Raw genomic sequence first — 20,571 nt, forward strand, 5'->3', positions numbered from 1 at the left:
TTCTCTCTCTCTCTCTCTCTCCCTCCTTCCTCAATAGCCTCAATCGCTTCCCCTCACAACCAGTTGAGTCCGTTCTGAACGTAGATATCGACTCAGCCAACGGATGTTTAAATGTAAACTCGGTGTGGACGATTCAGTGTTTGTGTGTGTGGAATAAAAGGCGTGTGGAGAGCGTTTAGAGGCGTCTGAGATGTCGTCCGTCCTCCCCCTCCAGGTGGCCAGGGACCACGCCGTCAAGGGCTGGAACTTCTCAGAAGACCTGGGACAGGTGGACACAGAGTACGGCTCGGGCTATCCCAATGGTCAGTACTCTCACACACACACACACACACACACACAGCTCGCCACCACCAACGTTACTGCCTAGGTTATAGCTGCTTATTATACGGCTCTCTGAAATACTCGAGTCCGATTGGACAGTCGTGCATCCTACCGGCCAATTATTTCTCGATAACTGACCGACGTCAAGGGCAACCGAGCGATACTGACCACTGCTAAGGCGGCGCGTTATATGTCTTCGAGCGACAGTTGAAAGTTGTTTGAAAGTTGCTGGACATCCTAAACAATAACGGTTTCAAGTTCAACCCCTGAAAACACCCATTGCCCAAGCACACACAACCATATCGCTGGCCAAATTAAAAAGTGTTGGCCTATTAGTATTAATGTTGTTGATAAGTAGCCATGTAATAAGCAGGATAACGTTTGGCCAGTCGGTCATTATCGAAAAACAAAAGCCCTTCAGTGCGTTACAACAAATCCGAACGCAGATAATGACTTGCTGGCCCTTACTTATCACCTAACAAATATCAACATTGCAATAGCTTGGTATCACAGCTCTTGGCGCTGCACAGTAGACAGTTTTAACAGTTTAAGCAAGTGTCCGAGTGCGTTGGTACCGACCTCTTCTGCTCCTGGTTGGTGTCCAGACCCCAAGACCAAGGCGTGGATGCTGAAGTACCTGGACCCCGTGTTCGGATACCCGCAGTTCGTCCGGTTTAGCTGGAGCACCGCCCAGACGTTGCTGGACAGCAAGGCCGTCGCCGTCCACTGGTGAGGGGACAATAAAGTTCTGGACGATTTGAACCAGGGGGGAGAGTTGGTCTGGAGTGTGGGATCAGAATCAGGATTTGTTTATTGCTATTTTACTTTACTGTACATACATATGATTTTTGTCCGACCCGTGGTGCTTACAGCAATACAACAATACAATATTCTAGATTGCTATTCTTGCACTTTGCCTTCAGCACTAGATTATGCTCTTAGTCACTTTAGAAAGGAGATGCACTTGTGAGTTATGGCAAGTAGTAGTACATTGGCTTTTCCTACTTTAAATGCAATTATTGTTAGTCGCTTTGGATAAAAGCGTCTGCTTAATGACTGTAATGTGTACAACGTTGTCAACGTCGTACAATGTACAATGTACAACAATGGACAGGTGCCAGGACAGGGCTGGACAGTGCAGGACAGGACAGGGCAAGACAGTGCATGACAGGACAGGACAGGGCAAGACAGTGCATGACAGGACAGGACAGGACAAGACAGTGCATGACAGGACAGGACAGGACAGGACAGTGCATGACAGGACTGGACTGGACTGGACTGGACTGGACTGGACTGGACTGGACTGGACAGTGCATGACAGGGTTTGTAACGTGCAGTGATACAAACATAGTGCAAAAAATAGCAGTGAAATATGGACTACAAGAGAGAGTCAGTGAAGTAGTCAGTCGGTTTAATACAGAGATTTCAGGGGGCTGGAGAGAGACTCAGAGGGGAGAGAGTCAGAGGGGAGAGAGTCAGAGGGGAGAGACTCAGAGGGGAGAGAGTCAGAGGGGAGAGAGTCTGAGGGGAGAGAGTCTGAGGGGAGAGAGTCAGAGGGGAGAGAGTCCGAGGGGAGAGAGTTAGAGGGGAGAGAGTCAGAGGGGAGAGAGTCAGAGGGGAGAGAGTCAGAGGGGAGAGAGTCAGAGGGGAGAGAGTCAGAGGAGAGAGAGTCAGAGGAGAGAGAGTCAGAGGGGAGAGAGTTAGAGGGGAGAGAGTCAGAGGGGAGAGAGTCAGAGGGGAGAGAGTCCGAGGGGAGAGAGTTAGAGGGGAGAGAGTCAGAGGGGAGAGAGTCAGAGGGGAGAGAGTCAGAGGGGAGAGAGTCAGAGGGGAGAGAGTCAGAGGGGAGAGACTAGGAGGGGAGAGAGTCAGAGGAGAGAGAGTCAGAGGGGAGAGAGTCAGAGGGCAGAGAGTCAGAGGGGAGAGAGTCAGAGGGGAGAGCGTTAGAGGGGAGAGAGTCAGAGGGGAGAGAGTCAGAGGGGAGAGACTAGGAGGGGAGAGAGTCAGAGGAGAGAGAGTCAGAGGGGAGAGAGTCAGAGGGGAGAGAGTCAGAGGGGAGAGAGTCAGAGGGCAGAGAGTCAGAGGGGAGAGAGTCAGAGGGGAGAGAGTCAGAGGGGAGAGAGTCAGAGGGGAGAGACTCAGAGGAGAGAGACTCAGAGGAGAGAGACTCAGAGGAGAGAGAGTTAGAGGGGAGAGAGTCAGAGGGGAGCCATGTTGATGAGGCTGACGACCGTGGGGGAAAAACGGTATTTGTGTCGGACAGTTTTGGTCTTTAACGAGCGCAGCCTCCACCCAGAAGGGGGCGGTGTGAAGATGCCATAGCCCGGGTGGGAGGGGTCTGCCGTGAGGAGAGGGGGTGTGTGTAGAACAGAGTTAGCGACCGCCCAGACCAGGGGAGGAAGACGGAGGATTAGTTTATTTTTCAAAATTAACAGTGACGAGTCCCAGTATGAGGAAAAGGTGGTGTGTGTGAGTGTATCGTTTTTGCTGGGGAGGAAGTGGACATTGAGAGAGGAGGTCTGCATCGTGGACTCACTGCGTGTGTGTGTGTGTGTGTGTGTCCTCAGGGACGATGACGAGGAGGACGGGGAGAAGGCGGCGTCCCGTCAGAACAACGCCTCTGTGCTGTCGTATTTTGGCCGAGGTAAGGCCGACAACGCCGCACGCCAACCACACCGCTTCTTCACCGAGAGGAGACTCCAGGGTCTGGACACACTCTGAGGACACACACTCACACACACACACACACACACACTCACACTCAAGTATTTGCGCACACACACAAAAACTGCCACATGCAAAACACACAAGATGGACTTGTTGTGCTTTGGGCAATGTTGACCTAATCTTGAATCGGACTATAAAATCATATCTTCTTTGTACTTGTACAATTTTTAAAAATGTAAAATAAACATTAAACATATTAGTATTTCTTTTATCATTATTTTTGTTCCATTATTCAAAACCAAACACATTTGACCATAGAGATAGATACAGTATTATTACAGTACAGAATTTACACGTGATAGGTAGGCAAAGAGAGAGAGTGATATTATTGCAACACTGCCCTCTGGTGGCCATAAGTATATATGTCTACTCCAAGACAATCTCACTGCTGCCCACAACGTTGATACACACTGTATTATGTAGTGTTGCTTTATACCACATTTAAGCCTCAGGTGTTACTCAGGCACTGAAATAGCACTAGTACTTGTGTTGGACTTTTACTTAGGAGACAACTAAAACATGCAGTCTATAATAACCAATATCTGGTTATTTGGGGATCAGTTTCAAACGAGAGATATGTATAGTATTTATTTTATGAGGAACAGCACAAGACGGTTTCCTTCAACTCCCTGATATATCAGTAATATTTGCATTGAGAACTATAGATAAATATATGACTACAGTGTATACAAATCAAGCTAAATATCCCCTTGTGTACATTGCCCACTAGCACAATATACTAAATTAAATTTGGCATTGCATCATCAGTCATCAGCTGGTAGAGTTCTTCCTCCAGCTCATGACATTCTCTGTATTTTCCGCTGTTGACATAGCAACCAGGCCCACATCAGATACCAATATTATATTCCGTCATTCCCCCCCGGGGGTGTTGAGAGAGACTTGGCTTCCCTGAGACATCCTGCGTCCATCCAAACAGTCCCAACTGGCTTTTCTCCCCAGTGAACACAGACTGATACACATGCTATAACACAAATGTTATAACGAGACATAAATGTTATAACGAGACACAAATGTTATAACGAGACACAAATGTTATAACGAGACACAAATGTTATAACGAGAGACCCCGCTACCCCTATTGAAACCCGGGGCGTCTCCATGTGTGGCGCTTCGCTATCTCTCGTTGGGCTTCAGCCTGGAGTCGTGTCTCTTCCTGGATTCGCGGATCTTCTTGCCGCAGTTCATCGCCAGGGTGGACACGGCGAACGACGACAGGATGACGATGGAGCTCCTGACGAACCCGGACGAGGCGCCCCTGGGGGCCGCCGCCCTCCGGGAGAACGGCTCTCCGCCGACGGCGGTCTGGGGGACGGACCCCATGGGTCTGGGCCGGAGGCCGGTGGCGTGGAGCGGCTGATGGGCCCGATCCACTCAGCCCTCTTCGGCTGCGACGTCTTAGGCCGGGGGAGCTCCCCTCGACCGCCTCCCTCTGGAGGTCTGGGTTCAGATCCCCTCCATATCCGCTTCCATGTCTGCCGGCGCTCTCTCCTCTTTTCCCTCTTGATCTCTCCTTCTCTCCCCCTTTTTATAACCTCCCCAGCTTTGACGCCGAGGCTGGCGTCAAATCCCCGAATTAGCCCCGCCCCCGACTGAATTAGCCCCGCCCCCGACTGAATTAGCCCTGCTCCCGACTGCGTCAATGGGGATTATAAATCAACATGCTGACCGGTGAGGGCTAATCCCAGATCTTCCGCCTGCAAAGACACCGGTTCTTAATTCCGTTAGAACGTCCCCTAACGCCGCCATAGGACAGCAAGGTCATGACCTCCGGCGCCCTGTCATGGGTTTGCTGGTACACAGACTAGTCTGTATATTATGAACAGTGGGCATGGGGAGTTATTGCGTGGACACGTCCACAGTTTGTAGCTAGCGTGGATGGAGGTTACACAGAAGGGGAACTGGGATACGACTGGAAAAATAGGATAGGTCGTCATTGTCCAAGTTCTGATTTCTTGCTGGGAGGCAATAATGTAACAGTGACACACCGGATTTAAATCAGACTAGTGGCAGATCATATTTAAAATGAACACATTCCTTGGATATCATCTGGAAAATTGGATTGTCTAAATTAACTTTAATGCAGCTAACTACAAGCATGCATGCTATTAGGCTTTTAAGTGTCTGACATGCATAATGGTTCTTTTGTTGCAGTAGTTGTTTTTTTTCTGTCTTTGGAATATAATTACATTACCAACCTATTACTATTGTTCATGGGGGGATATATTGGACAACAATGCATGTAGCATATAGACCAATCTCAGGGTGATTAGGCCACAGAGCACTAAGTGCCAGTCTGTGCACAAGCTGTTGGACTGAGGTGTGGGCCACCAGTAGATCGCGTCTGTCCGCGTCCAGTAACGGGGCTTCTCCACATGGTGGCGCTTTTGCACCATAACGAATACATACACGTTAGTTTTGGCAAGCCACCATGACAGCCTTTGAAGCCTACCGCATCACTGGCAAAAATGTAAACAAATCAAATAAATATATCTACAAATTTCCAACATTCCAACACTTCCTGAAAGCTGAGAAACTGTGCTTTCTAGTAATATAGGGGAAATCCAATTAATATTCGGAATGTTGGCACTGAACTTTCAGGACTAAAATGGAAGCAGGTTAAAACGACTCATAAACACGACTACACACTATTGTAATTGCCTTGTATTTTGTTCGTATTGCACTTTGTATGTAATTGTTTTTTTTGTATGTTGCTCTTTCTTCCTCTTTATGTGTTATTTGTATTGTGAAGCGCTTTGTGCATTCGTGCTGTGAAAGGCGCTATATAATTAAGCAATTGACCAGTGGCAGTGGGTTACACGGGTACAGGGTTACAGGACGCGATAGCGGAGGGCCTAAAACCCCCGTAGCTGTGGTAAAATCCCCTGTAACCTGTGATGAGTGCGTTTTTGTAATAGGATACGAAAAAGGCGAGGTTGCTGCGAGTGGTTGCTACGCAAAGCATAGCCTACCGCTTGATTTTATCAATGGCCTCGGCAATGAGATTGACGGCGCATTAACACTAATTGTTATGCGGTCGCAGCAGTGAGTATTTTACCACTGCTGCTAGCCAACCAGAATCAAGTATCCAAACTCTCCGTTGTAGAAATAAAGTTTACTTACTTACTTAATTACTTACTCTAAAAACATAAAGTTTCTGAACATTACAAAAGCAGTTTCAAGCAGTTTCAATGGGACAAAAAATAGTTTTAAAAGTTAAATTTCAAAAAAACTATAAAAAACTATCAAAAATCTGAATGGATCTGTTAAAGAGCTAAAGATGATGAACATTTTAAAGTTTGAATGAAGTTTCTAGCACAAAGTATGAAGAAGTAGTTAAGGGCCAAAAAACTGGGGAGAACTAGAAAGAAAGAAAGAAATAGAGGGAATATCACAAGTTGGGCTAGCTTCTGCAAGCTAGCCCACCAAACAAGTGGTATGCGTAGGCTAGTTAAAGGTAGGCACTATGTGCATTATAGGCTACATCAAATCACTGTTACAGTAGGCCTGTGCCTTGAAAGCAAATTTGAACACCAGCCCCGACAAATCTGTAGGCTAACATTCAGCAAGGATGCATCTTGGTCCACAATCACGCGCACTTTCACTGGTAGGCCAGGCCGCAAGGCTGAAAAGAAAATCTGGAACACAAGATAAAATATAAATTGGTATTGGTCTCGTGAAAAAGAGGCTAAATTGGTGGCCGCGAAAATGTGCTGCACTGACTTGGCTATTGCATAATATCGAGGATGAGAATAGCAAAGCAAAAGCAATACATGCTGACGATTGGCCGCTTATCACCCACAACAATAATTGTATTATAATAAAATATTCATCCTGTCACTTACCGATGTTTGGCACTAGCAGAAGAGTCTGCTTTGGTGACGGACCTCTGGCGTTTTGGGCATACAGAATCCTCGCAGCAAAATATGACGAAATGCTTTGTTGACCCCGTTTCATAGCTAATTCTTGCTAGTTAGAGTAGGCGCTTGGTTGACAGTTGCCACGACAATCAAACGTGTGGTTAAAACTAGCTGTTGTAAATCATATTTTTGAAATAGCTAGTGTAGTTTTTCTAAATTGCGCCATCTATTTTCGGGCACAGGAATTGTAGCTATATTCAGTCTGACCAGAAGCAGGGATAGAAACGTATCCCCACCGGCGATAAAAATGAATGATCAGAGGAGGGGATATCAAAACCAGAGGGGGGGAAATCCCCCCACCCCCCCCCAGTAGTTCGCACGCTGCACACACACACACACACACACACACACACACACACACACACACACACACACACGGTGCTCTTGTTTAATCGTAACAGTAACACAGGTTCACTGAAACACTCCAAAGATAAATTTGCTGTTTAATTCACTGAAATACTGCCAAGTTGCTCTGTGTACATTAAAAAATGTAATTGATATTGAAAACTTTTTGACACCAACCATTGTTTTGCAAAACAAAGGGGCATGTGACAGTAAAATATATCCTACAATTGAGAGGATTCATCAGCTCTTACAGCAATTTACGCAACAATATCTATGCAATACAAAAATTATTTGCTTCAACATAACTTTAAAGTTTTAAATTCTGTCAGGAATCATACAGTATACAAGAGCAAATCAGCCTAATTTGGGGTTTTACTTTTGGCACATAATGGCAAGAGCAATATTACAAGCCAATGTTCTCATTTTCACTTGAGTTCAGTTGTTGTTGATGTGTGTCGTAGCATCCGCCACAGGAACCTGTATGCTGTTCTGACCGCTAAGCTGATGGAGGTCCTTTAGCAGGTCTGCGAACTGCTCCTCCTGTTAACACAGCAGCAAATGGATCCTTCATTTGTTGGTCATATTGCCAGGTAAGAGAACGGCCTAGGCCAGCAACACAAGGATATTAGTCTGCTCTGCTCAACAGAATTTTATAGCTGAGGAGATAGTGATATCATACGACAGGCTATCTCTGTCTTACCAGTACGTTCATTCGCTCGGCTGCTGCCACGGCAACGCTCAGTTTTCTCTCGTCCTCCTCTCTCTCCTCCTCGATAACCCCGAGCCTGTGATAGACGGATGAAGAAAAGGCCCGGAGTCGATGTTGTCATGTTAATCTTCAACCAAAATAACCTGCCCACCACATTTGCCTTTTCTTCTTCTACATCACTTTGCCTGATTCCGCTGCCTCACCTGAAGGTGGCGCTAGCCAGCTGTTCGTCGCGGACAGCCAGCAGGTTCCGCAGCTCGCTGACTTCGGCCTGCAGCAGTGCATTCTGGTCTTGGCTCTGGACGATGAAGTCCTCCAGGCGCTTGGCCATTTCCAGCTCGCGCTCCGTCACCTGCTCCACTCCCAGGCGGAGCTCCGACAACTCCTCGGCATGCTGGGTAAATTGCAATTTGACATGTCAGTCTGATGGATCAGTGCAGTGCTGGGTTTCACTGATAAGCTGAATTTATGCAGAAAGTGCGGTAAGATCAGGAACAACGTTGAAGCAACTGCACTGTACCGTACAGTGGGTTATGACGTAGAGACGGACTCACCCTGTCCAGTAAGCTTATCTGTTCGTGTTCAGTTGTCATCACGTGCGGTTCCTTGTTCTGGCTGTCTTTGATCCAAGGCACTGGAGCAGGTGGATTCTTCACACTGACAGTCTGGATCAAGATGAGGGGACACCTTATGTCAGTCAACCTCTTCACCGCTGCAGTTCATCTCACAGTACGAACCATATCCTTCCTACTGTACATATCAACTCAAGTGAATGTTTATTTGTCACACAAACAAGATAAAGGTACCATGTACAATAAAATGCTCAACTTGCTCAATTTTGTGTGCTGGTGTATATCTACAATATATACCAGTATGCATGGTATATTTGATGATACAGGTAGCATTTTGACAATTGAAGCATGGCTAAGTTAAACCAGTTTGTCCACCCATAACTCACATTTCGTGGCGCAGAGATATCAAGTGGAGGATTGGCTTTGGCATCCTGCTCAAGAGGCTCATTTTCCTCGATGGGCAGATTCTCCGTGCTGGCCTGTCTCAGGAGCTGTTTGGGGTGCAATGGTCGCCTGTGCGGGGCGCTCTGGGTCCTGGAAACTGGCTTTCTCTCCCTGGCGCTCTTCCTCTCTCTGGTACCCCTCTCGTACACATCCCTCCCCTGGCCACCCTTCAAGTCAGTGGGCAGCTGCTGGAGGGATGTGTGTAGAGGGCTGTACTTGCCCAGGTCTTTAGGGGGTACGTAGGTGGGCTTGGACAGTCCTACGTGGCTGCAAAACAGAAGGGGATACCAAGTCAAAATTATGATTTATGAGTAGTCGTTATAAATAAATCATTTATATGATGAAGAAGAGTAAGTATTTGTTTTATGCACGGGCTAGATAGCGAAACTAACTCCTGAAGCGCGTTGGTTCAGCATCCCTCATTTACGTACCTGCTGACTCTTATCAGTGGAGCCGCAGGGCTCAGTGATTGTGTTATCTGGTTCAGAATTGAAGGCAGAGGATGGAGTTTGTCTATGGTGTCCTGCAGAAAGAGATGAGCGCGTTAGCCAGCGCACCTCCATACCCTCTCGCACCATTGCTGCCACTTGGACCATTCCCTTAAGCACTATAAGGTAATCAAATCGTTCTCGCATACTTGACTCACCTGCTTCATTTGGGAGATGATGTCAACCAACAGACCGTGGAGAACGGCCAGGCGCAGAGGCAGGTCCACGTAGCCGTCAAAGGAAGTCATCTGGACGTCATTGTCTGGGTTGGACACGGTTTGGAGGAAAGCCCTCATCTTCTCCCAATGCTGCTGCAGGAAGTCATTCATGAAGAGCATGTATTCCTCCTTCTCGCCGAATCTTGAATCAGAAGAATGGAGTAGATTAGTAAAATCCATAAGGGCCAGAGACATTTACAAGAGTTGTGTATCCTTCTCATTCTGACTTTGATTCTGACTCTTGGTTCTTTTCAGATGGTTCACATGTGTACCGCCTTGGCTTATCTCAGCAGTCGTTCTCCTAATAGATCAACACAATAAAGGAAGCCCGATGGACTGCGCAAAACAAAGCCAGACAAGAAGAGACAAACTTTCCCCACGCGAGGGGTGGACAGACACACTCACAGGGTGAAGTTGGCCAGGTTCTGGACCACCTTGGCGGTGAGGGTGAGGACGCGGAGGACGGCCGGCTCGGGGTAGGGCTGCGTCAGGCCGAACAGGGAGGGGCTGAGGATTGCGGGGCACAGGAAACGGAGGAAGAGAGAGGCGGAGATGAGCCGCTGTCCGATCTCGGGCCGCCCCTGGTCTTCGCAAACCTCCACCCAGCTGGAGAAGATCCTGTTCAGCTCCTCGGGGAATGAGCTGAGGGGGTAAAGGGAGGTGAGGAGGAGCGACAAAATAATAATAGACTTGGAATCTCATCGTGGCAGACTCCGAATAATGTAATGCCAAAAACATCAGTTCACGCCAGGGTACAACTATTACCTTCCGTTATTCTAAAGTCTCTCTTACCCGTGCATCTCTGTGATCTTCTGCACCACCTCCTCGCAGCTCTCCTCCAGGTGTTTCTGGTTGTTTGACAGGTCTGAGGGGGGGCATTTACGAGGGTCAACCTCGCAGCTCTCTGCCGAGGCGTACAGACGGGTGATGAAGTCTCCTGCGGGAAAGGAGAAAAGAGAGGGGGGAGGGGTTATTTTGTTTATTGAATGTACTTGTTGATTTCTGTGTCTTTGTCATTATGTGAGTTCGTCGTCACTGTCAATGAAGGAAACCTCAGTGCCTTACGAGTTAAAATAAAGGTTTGAGATGAAATGGGGGAAGGTCATGACTACGGTGTATTCCACGGCAGACTGGACCGCAGAGCTTCCCTACCAAGACTGTCGATGAGGTACTTCTGGCCAACCAGCTTCATGTACTCATCAATGGCCTTGGTAGCGAGAGTGTTCTCCCTGAAGATCAAGGCCTCCTTTTCACCGAGACGCTCCACCTCTGCACTCCCCAATGCTATGAGAAACTCCTGGAACATGGACAGGCAGATCTTTAGTTCAATATACTGTACGGTGTACAGCAATGTAAGGTTTGGGGGATATTGATAACTGCTTATCATGACTAATCTTATTCCATAGAGCTTTTTATCACGCTCTCTCTTATATATTCGATTCTGATTGGACAATCGCATGTTCTACCGGTTAATTATTTCTCCACACTTTACCGGCTACGAGCAATATTGACTGCCACTAAGGGCAACACATTATATGTCTATGGGCGACAGTTGAAAGTTGTCTGAAAGTTTGAACATTCTAAACAATAATGGTTTGGTTGTTGTAGCCTGCTACAGTATGTTCAATCTCTGAAAACGTGCATTGCCCAAGCACACGGAACCATTTCCCTGGCGAAATAAAAAGTGTAGTCTTATAAGTATTAATTTGTTTATTAGTTTATTTATTTGCACCATGTTTTAAAAGAAGAAAATAACAATCAATTAATAATTTACAATACAATGCTGGGAGGGAAGGGTAGTCCAGAGGGCTTATACAAATTAATGTCGTTGGTAAGTAGCCGTGTAATAAGCGGGATAACGTATGGCCAGCCAGTGATTGTCAAAAAAAGAAGAGCCCTCCAGTGCGTTACAGAACCCCTCTGCTTCGCTTCGGGGTTCCAAATGCACTGTGGGCCTCTTCTTTTTCGATAATCACCGGCTAGCCATATGTTATCCCTTACATACAGTATGGGTTAGTCATAAATACAGTATGGCTTACTTACATACTGTATTTAATGGCTGTCATGGAGTATACTGTAGTACCGGTGTGGATATGTGTAGTATACCGTGGGACCGGTGTGTGTTTTTGCTCACCTTGGCCTTGCCGATGCTCTGGAGGACGTGCACCAGGGCTCCAGCTAGTTCCTCCTTTTGCCTGACCGTCAGCAGGGGCTCCATGCTCATGCACATGCCCACGTAGTCCACCGTTACGAACTCTGCAAACTCCTTGTACTTCTCGATGGGCAGCACCTGCAGGTTCTGAAAGCGGGCCTTGACCCGGAGCGAGGCCTGGGGCCCCAGTTGCTCTTTGGCTCCGCCGGCGCCCGACGCCTTGTAGGGAACGATCGGGTGCCACTTCTCCTGGTAGGCCCTTCCCCGGATGTCGGCCAGGGTTATGGCCACGCTGCCGAGGGGGTGCAGGTTGGTCTCGTCCCGGGAGTGGCGCTTCTTCTTGGCGTCCTCGTCGCGGAAGAGATGCAGGGTGATCTGCGAGACCGACGGAAGATTGTCCAGCTCGAAGAACTCCCCCCAGAAGAGCTGGCAGCCTCCGGTCGCTCCGCCCCCAAGTCCACCGCCGGAGGCCCCGGCAGAGCCGTCCCCGAGCAGGTTGGAGCGGGGGGAGGACTTGCCCACGGCGCGGCTACTGGTGCGGGCAAACAGCGTCCCGTCCAGGTGCAGCTCACAGTAGTAGCGGCGTTTCGGCAGCAGGTCCTTGGCCTCGTTCACCCACAGGCTGAGGGAGTTCTCCGTTCGCTCCACGTTGTCCTGGAGGGACATCGAGAGGTTTCAGAACGTCAGCGAATCGAGGACATTACAGTCTCATCCCGTCATGACAGGTTCCATCAGTGGCCCTGTGCTGAAACAACTGCTTTACCTTATTGGGCTGGGCAGCCCTCCTCAGGTCTTCGATCCAGCGGTCTCTCTCTGCTGCTGAGGTGCAGCCGAAACAATGGTTGTTCTCGGAGTTGATCACCTAGGATGACGGCATTGGATACAGGCGAATTCTTACAAAACCAGATTTTGTCTCCGCAAATTAACAATCGATTTAGTTTTGACTTGGAGGAAAGCAGTTTTTAACAAACCAGCTAAGTATGGTGGGGTGTACAGGTCAAAGGTCAAATCCTACCTCAAAGCAGTACTTCTCCCCAAGGATGGAGCTGTGTACGGGTCTGATGACAGTGCTAGTGTCGGCACTCAGATCCAGGCTCCCCGCAGCGTTGACTAGGATGGACACTGACTCCCGGGACCCATGAAGCCTGGACGAGGGAACGGTAAGTCCAACAAAGTAGAATCTTTGAGGAAATCACTGCACTCATGACTATGAAAAAGTGCTAAGGTGCAAGAAAACTGAATAACAGTAATTGAGAAAAAGGTTTCTGCACACGTAGTTCCATGCAAGTTTCTTTTAATTGCTTTTGGTCACAAGACCGCCCTGACGAAGGTCTTGTGACCAAAAGTTCTTAAAGGAAACTTGCATCGACCTAAGTGTGCAGAAACTTTTTTCTCAAAGACCAACAAAGTACAATGGATTAAACCATGTTGGTTTTAATTCAATATATTTTGTTAGATAAGCCTTTTGGATACATTCAAGAGCCCAGACTGTACTCGGCTGCATACCTGCTCCCTTTGCTCAACCCCAAGTTGTTCAGCTGGGTGTTGCTGTTGCTCCTCTTAGCTCGGCCCTCGAGACGACGCTTGATCAATGCCTGGGGTTAGAGCAAGAGACAGGGCAAAGAATAAGAGAAAGTTGGAAGCAAACTGAATGCCCACTGGTCAGACCCACTGATCACACCCAGGGGTCATGTCCACAGGAAACACCAAACTATTATGGATGATGTTTTAAAGCTTCTTATCTCTGAGGTATCCTGTACTCACCCTCACTCCACCATCATGGGTTTTCTGTCTGGGCCCTGCGGCAGGCCCAACATGGTCGGGGCTGCATTCTGTACAACAAGGAGTGGAACATGGTTAGCCTTTTATTTTTTTTTTGTAGTTTCAGTAATGTCATTTTTAAGCTAGTTGTCATTCTGGTAGTCAACTGCTCCAGATAAATGTTTAAGTTTGATCTTCGCTCGGCATCTACTTGTGCACTTGTGCATACATTTTCCTGTTTATGTGAGAACCACAGAAGGAGGGTGACCAAGTGGTTGATCTGGACTCCATGAACAGATTGCACATTCTCAAAAACAGTTTAGTTCGCCCCACCCAACACCTTCTCTGCAATTCCGATAAAGACAGGAAAAATGTTTAACCAATAGTCTTGTGGGGTTGGCCAATGCTTGTGGTTTGACTAATTTCAGCTAGTCAAGATAGAATATTTACAATGCACATCCAACTGGAGCTGGATGTTTACATAGCATAATCTTTACATATCATGTAGTTTGTCACATGTTTTATGGAGATTATCTCATTTACAGGATCATTCAGAAATGATTTAGTCAGAAGGATGTCTGTAGAGCTCAAAATGAGTCTACCAGCGATTAGTGAAGTCAAGTCAAACAGGATGTGGCAGCAGGGACTGATCTGAAGATAGGAACCCTGCAAAACTGCATCTTTCACTACAGACACTTCAGCGGAAAAGTGATTACCCTGGCGTTAAAGTACCCTTTCTGCGAATTAACTCCACAAAACTATTAAGAACCCATGACTATAACAAAATTCATATAGAACGCGTGCTAGTCCATGTATAACCCCTTCTTTTTCTCACAGGCATTCCTCCAAAATATAGAGGAGAGAAGATACCGGCACTCACAATCGTTGATTTTCTCTTTTATTAAATAGGGCAAGAACGTTTCGGCCTGTGGCCTTCTTCAGCAGCAAAATGACCAGCAACATTTTGCTGCTTAAGAAGGCCACAGGCCGAAACGTTCTTGCCCTATTTAATAAAAGAGAAAATCAACGATTGTGAGTGCCGGTATCTTCACTCCTCTACAGTCTACTACCATACCGAGCACCCATCACAAATCTTTTTTCTCACCAAGAGTTGTGCGCGCTTGTTGTTTTTCTAATTCCTCCAAAATATCTCACTCTCACAATGAATCTATGGCAGTCTTCCGCTTCTCACAGGACTTTGATCCTTCGCTTACCCAAAGCTCCGCCACATACGACCCAGCGTCTGAATCCCATCATCGGAGGCAGAGGTGTGTGGAACCTGCTACTCCTTCTGATCACATGTAAGATGGGGGCAGGATCTGATTCATGGTCCTCCTCGCCTCATAGAACGGACCTGGGCAGAGCTTGTGGATTCAGCCGACCCAGTAGGCTACTCCAAATCCCTCCAAAAGCAATCGAACTCACTAGCTAACCCTGACCAAGGTAGAGAGGACCAGATCTACGACCTGAACACACAGTTGGTGTTCTCTCAACGAGTCTTGACTGGTCTTACGAAACACTCAGATGAGATGCTATCTCCACAAAATGAAGAGGAAGCAATTTGACAGCCACTCGCACGCATAACAGCCCCCTTTGCATGTTTCTGTGCCTCCCTACTTACCCTTAAGCCTAATTTATACTTCATAAAACGGCTCATGGCTCTTGGTTGCCATGGAATGGAAGCTAAAGACAATGCCCAGGCATTCCATTCCATGGCAACCAAGAGCCATGAGCCATGAGCCGTTTTATGAAGTATAAATTAGGCTTTAAGCTCTGCCAGACTGTCAGTGGTTGTGACATCACTAATGCTGATAATTCATATAGAACCAAGGGTATATAATGAATATACAATGTATGTGTGTGTATGTCTGTGTGTGCATGCGTGTGTGTGCGCGCGTGTGTGTACCTGTACTGATGTCTGCGAGGTTCTGCATGCTGAGGTTGGACAGGCAGCTGCTCACTCTGTTCCTGGTCCACATCACCGGCTGAGGAAGGGGAGGAAAACTAGCGAATAAGGCTAATATGCACACAACGCATGACCACCCATCGGGCAAAGCTGCGGCTCTCTACGCCGTACGCTGCGAGAAAGGTTTTGTGTTTGCCGTTTCGCTTTCCTCGCAGTAACAAAAGCCGGTAAAGGACGATGTTCTCGACTGTGTCCTACCTCATCGTCCGAGCTGATGAGGATCTGACCGTCCTCCAGGATACAGTTGCTGATGTCCCAGAGTGGGACCTCCTGGGGAGGGACCCATGACAGTCTGGGCAGCTCCACTGGTGCTGCTGCTGCAGCAGATTCACCCTCGTCCACATCTACTACACACCACACGCACACACACAAACACACACATGTGCACACACACACACGAACACACACACACGTGATGAGAATAGTATCCTGTACCTATCATTGTCATTTCACACACTATAGTGTCCATAATATAGACCACTTGGTGCTTGTGTGTGTTCAAATAGTCTTTTTTTCTTTTTCTTTATTATTATTATTATTATTATTATTTTACAATTGTTCATCTCAGAAACAAAATATCTGAACATGAGCTGAACCAGTGGTCTAACTAAGGGGTAGGCAAAATGAGTGTACATGCTCATTTCTCAGTTGTTGTTGTTCATGCTGCGTAATGATGGCCTGATGACTGTTATCTTGACAGCGCGTAGCCACTCCCATCATACGAGTTACCAGCACTGTTTTTGAAATGGTATCTCCCCCTCCACCCCCACCCCCCCCCAACCTCCCCTTCCCCTTCTTGCAAACTCCAAACCATATCCTCCTGTTGATTTTCTAGATGTGCAACCGCATGCTCTCTCATGGACTTCTCTCAACACACATTCACTTACAGTACACACATTCACATACAGTATGCACACATTCGTTAACAGACTAATCATCACAAACTATTATTTCATTACGCAGTTTTATCTCGGGTTGTGTTTATGAGCTAGTCAGACATCCATATTGCCTAATATGCATTTATAAAGGTTTCTTCAATTGATAATCGGAAATAAGGTATTTCAGTGCCAGGAGAACGGTCCCTCATTGTGCACTTCACAATGCTATTACTGTAAATTCTACCAGACTGGGCACTAAAATCTGTCTCCTGATGTCCTCTGGATTCAAATTGAGTACCATGAATTAACCATGAGGGGTCACCAATCCTGTTCAGGGGTCAGGCAATACTTTTTGCCATGAAAGTGACCAATGACTGTTTATATATATGCGACTGTGTGCTCTCATGTACTTCTCAGGACACACATTGACATACTGTACTGTATACACCCATTCACTTAAACAGACTCATCGCCATGAACATCATTAACAGGTTTAAACGATGGTTCACCGAGTCAAACTGCTCATCGAGCGAACGGCCGACCGACGACTGTGTGCATGTGCCTTCGGGGAAAAAAACCCTCACCTGCTAAAAGTGTCGGGGTGCTGTTTCTGCTCTGCAGTTTGGGCCTCTTCAGCTTCTGAGAGACGGTCCTCAGGTACTTCCTGAAGAGCGCCCCCCCCCCTCCTCCTCCCCCCTTCTGTGGCGAAGTGTCAGCGGGGGGCAGCCCGGCGGCGCCCCCAGCGGAGGCCCGGCCGGCCGAGGCTCCCGACGGCGCCGAGGTGGAGAGCAGCGACCCCGGCGGTTCAGACAGAGCTCTCCTGAAGGGGTTCTTCCGGGCCCCGGCGTTCTTCTCCTGCTTGGGCGAAGCTCGTCCCGCAGTTGAGGCCTTGTCTCCGGGGTCCTCGCTCAGGGCCTTGCGCCAGCTCTGCATCTTGTTCCATTTGTTGCTGCTGCTCTTCTCGGCCTTATCACTTGTCGTCGTCGTTGTTGTTGTCGACGACGTTGTCGCTGCTGCCACGGCTCCGTCTTCACCTCTGGCCCCATCGGCGGTCGCCTTGGCGCCAGTGTGCCATTTGTACGTGTTGAGAGGGTCAGCGTCCTCGGCTGGGGGGTCTTGGGTGGGCTCAGCCGGAGGGGGGACCTTGTCCTTCTCTGTGGACCCCACCTCCATGAGCAGATGCTGAGCTACCTGCTCGGAATCAGTCTCTTCTTTGTTGGTGCCCATTTGAGATGTCGAGGAGATCGGGAACTTTTAAGATGCTGCAGCCGAGCTCAAGGATGGGATCGTACGCGTTGAAATATGTTGATACGTTACCGGAAGCACGAAATGCACAAAGTCCAATGCACGCCGTCTCACCTTTGAATTCACCTGTCCTCCTCCTGATTCTCTCTCTGGGAGGTTTTACCAAGTGGTTGACACGGTACGAGTAGACGACACAGCGCCTTAGCCTTCTGTCGCACTTCCCTCAGATTTCCTGTTGCAAAATGTCATCCGGCAACGTGGGTCTGGTGTCTTCGCGTAGGCCTGTGTGTGTGGTTGCTGCTCCGATGTGTCACACGTCCTCTCACACTCAACGTTTGCTTCCTCACACTATTTTTCTTTTTTTCAAGTCAGGTGTCAGGTGCAGTTGCTTTCTCTGTACCCACTCTCTCTTGATTGGCTATAGCCTATGCCACCTGAAAGACACATTTATCTAAAGTGATAGAGAAGTCTTGGATTCTTCTGAGCGTTCGACAGATTCACAACTGCAACTGGTTGTCTTTTCACACTGTACGAGCAATGGTTTTCAACTCAGCGGAAGTTAAGTGACAGTTACACCAATCGGTTAGAGGCATTCAAAGCACAAGAGAGGAAGAGTCACAGATGAAAGGAACTGACCTCATTTTGTACCTCAAGCCGCTCTGTGTTAAAAGACAATCTAGTTTCACATCGTTGTTCCTCTTTTCAATTTCAAACAATTGATGGAGACTACTATTTCCAAATGAGAAACTTTTTCACCACTTGTCTCGTCTAAGTTTAACCTGTACTATCAATGGTTAAACCGTTTCAATAGGTCTCTGAATGAGATCTGATACAATTTAACACAAAATTATGACACAAATTCATGTGAGTATAAATGCTCACACACTGTTGGTTTCAGTTTCCTGCCCAAGCACGCCCTACTTCCTGCCGACCAGGTTTGTCACCACTTCCTGTGCTGATTCTGCTCTCAGCTTTGAAACACCTGTGTCCATGTCTCCTGGTACACCCTATAAAGTGCCACCCATAGACTGTGTATCTGTAACGTCATCCACAAAAGCTACAAGCAAGATGCCCCCATATTGTGTTTTGCTCATTCAACAAGTAGGCCTACACCTATTTTCATGGCATTAACAATTAGACAAGTCTCATCTACGGGACTATTATGGTCCAAAAAGCAACTTGGAGCTGTATCACTGAGCTCTCCAAGGAAATTAATATCTGCTATTTCGCATGGGTGGGGGGGGGGGGGGGGGGACTGAGAAGGGCTGGTTGAAATGTAGAGTAATATCTGAAGTAAACGGTAGATGCGGATCAATGACCCATCTACACCACGGGGCAGTGTTTAGCCAATTCAACTGGGTTACATGTACATTTTCAGGGTTACTTACTGTACAAACAGGCACGGACATCAGGACATCGGGGCAGATCAGGGGAAGAGACTTGGTTTAGTGGGTGGAGATTCTGCAAGAAGTAGTAGCCTACAGACAGTAACAGAACGACATAATTACACATGCAACATGAAACTAGGGCAGCATGTACCCCCAACTGCACTTTCTCGTGGGTTGTGACAATTTTGTTACCATTACTTAACAGAAAGAACATTTTTGATTGTTGAAATCCAGTCCAATTTGGAGATTCCCATCCTGTAGTACTCTAGCACTTACCCAGTTGAATTACATTATGTTAGGAAATCAAACAGATCATATAACTACACTTTTGAGAGATGGTGAACGTGAAAAAGGCAAAGAGATGGTGGACAGATCAGATGAAAATGCTATGGCAAGTTTTGACCACTAGATGTCAGTCAGTCAAGATAAATTACAGCAGCATAATGAAAAAGTTGACTGGTCCCATTAGGATCTAAAACCATTAGATTCCATTAGAAACCTACTGGTCCCATTAGGATCTAAAACCATTAGAAACCTACTGGTCCCATTAGGATCTAAAACCGTTAGAAACCTACTATTAGGATCTAAAACCATTAGAAACCTACTGGTCCCATTAGGATCTAAAACCATTAGAAACCTACTAGTCCCATTAGGATCTAAAACCATTAGGATCTACCGGTGCTGTGTTAAGCCCCAGATGCACTGGAAGAGTCTGACGCTAGCATTTTGAAGTACACCAATTGTTTTAAATGGCCGATCACGCACCAAAAGCGTTTTGAGGCGAGTCAAACTGCCTTGACGCTTCTACTCCGAACTTGTTTACATTTTGGAGCGTCAAATGCGGACAAATCAATCTAAATTAAATCAGCTCCCTATCAAAGCTGACGCCTGCAGTGCGGCATAGGAGCGTCAAATGAGGCGAGTCAAATGAGGCATGTCAATTGACTCTTCCAGTGCGTTTGGGGCTTAAAGGTCACCATTAGGATTCACTGGTTGCCACACAGTAAGCTTGAACTAAAATATTGAATTAAAGCAAACAGATCTGCAGTCATCCTCCATTCACATTATTATACCTCCTGAACCTAACATCTGAAAGCATTAAGTGGGAAAAAAACAGCAACATTACATTTTTTGAATTTATTAACTTGAGTCAAATTCTGTTTTACAGCGTAATTGAACAAGAATTGTAATGACTTTCGAACAAAGAACTATGACAAAGTTCTATAACATCTGCACAGAAATAATGTCAGTGAGTGTGCGTCCATCTGAAAGGGAGTAACTCTGGGGCAGTATGTCTTGCCGGTATTCCAAGGGGATTAATTAGGATGGTGTGTTGGGCTATTCGGGAGGCGGGAAGTGTCGTGGGGATAGGAGTAACTCAGATTTGGCTGGTGGCAGTACAAGGTGTTAGGGTTTTCTGGG

General features: G+C 47.2%; 2 protein-coding genes across 2 annotated transcripts in view; one reads left to right on the forward strand and one right to left on the reverse strand.

The window, feature by feature from the left end:
• LOC311310987 (ribonuclease H2 subunit A-like) overlaps positions 1-3,199 on the forward strand; it is a 5,461-nt gene extending 2,262 nt beyond the window's left edge. The window contains exons 7-9 of the mRNA XM_084440592.1: positions 215-302; positions 927-1,050; positions 2,886-3,199. Of these exons, the coding sequence (XP_084296718.1) occupies positions 215-302; positions 927-1,050; positions 2,886-3,039 (366 nt within the window). The 3' untranslated portion in view covers positions 3,040-3,199. The remainder of the gene's footprint in view (positions 1-214; positions 303-926; positions 1,051-2,885) is intronic.
• A 4,564-nt stretch (positions 3,200-7,763) lies between these two features.
• On the reverse strand, positions 7,764-14,929 carry rasal3 (RAS protein activator like 3; the record flags this gene model as incomplete). Its single annotated transcript, XM_084441391.1, has 16 exons — positions 7,764-7,868; positions 8,029-8,113; positions 8,241-8,431; positions 8,592-8,702; positions 8,996-9,320; positions 9,485-9,576; positions 9,700-9,901; positions 10,165-10,401; positions 10,552-10,696; positions 10,912-11,056; positions 11,894-12,565; positions 12,675-12,773; positions 12,927-13,056; positions 13,418-13,506; positions 13,676-13,743; positions 14,887-14,929. The coding sequence occupies 16 exons, from the start codon at positions 14,927-14,929 to the stop codon at positions 7,764-7,766; spliced, it is 2,739 nt and encodes a 912-aa protein (XP_084297517.1).
• Positions 14,930-20,571: the final 5,642 nt, after the last annotated feature.

Source organism: Borostomias antarcticus, assembly GCF_949987555.1.
Source record: "Borostomias antarcticus genome assembly, chromosome: 7".
NCBI lineage: Eukaryota > Metazoa > Chordata > Actinopteri > Stomiiformes > Stomiidae > Borostomias > Borostomias antarcticus.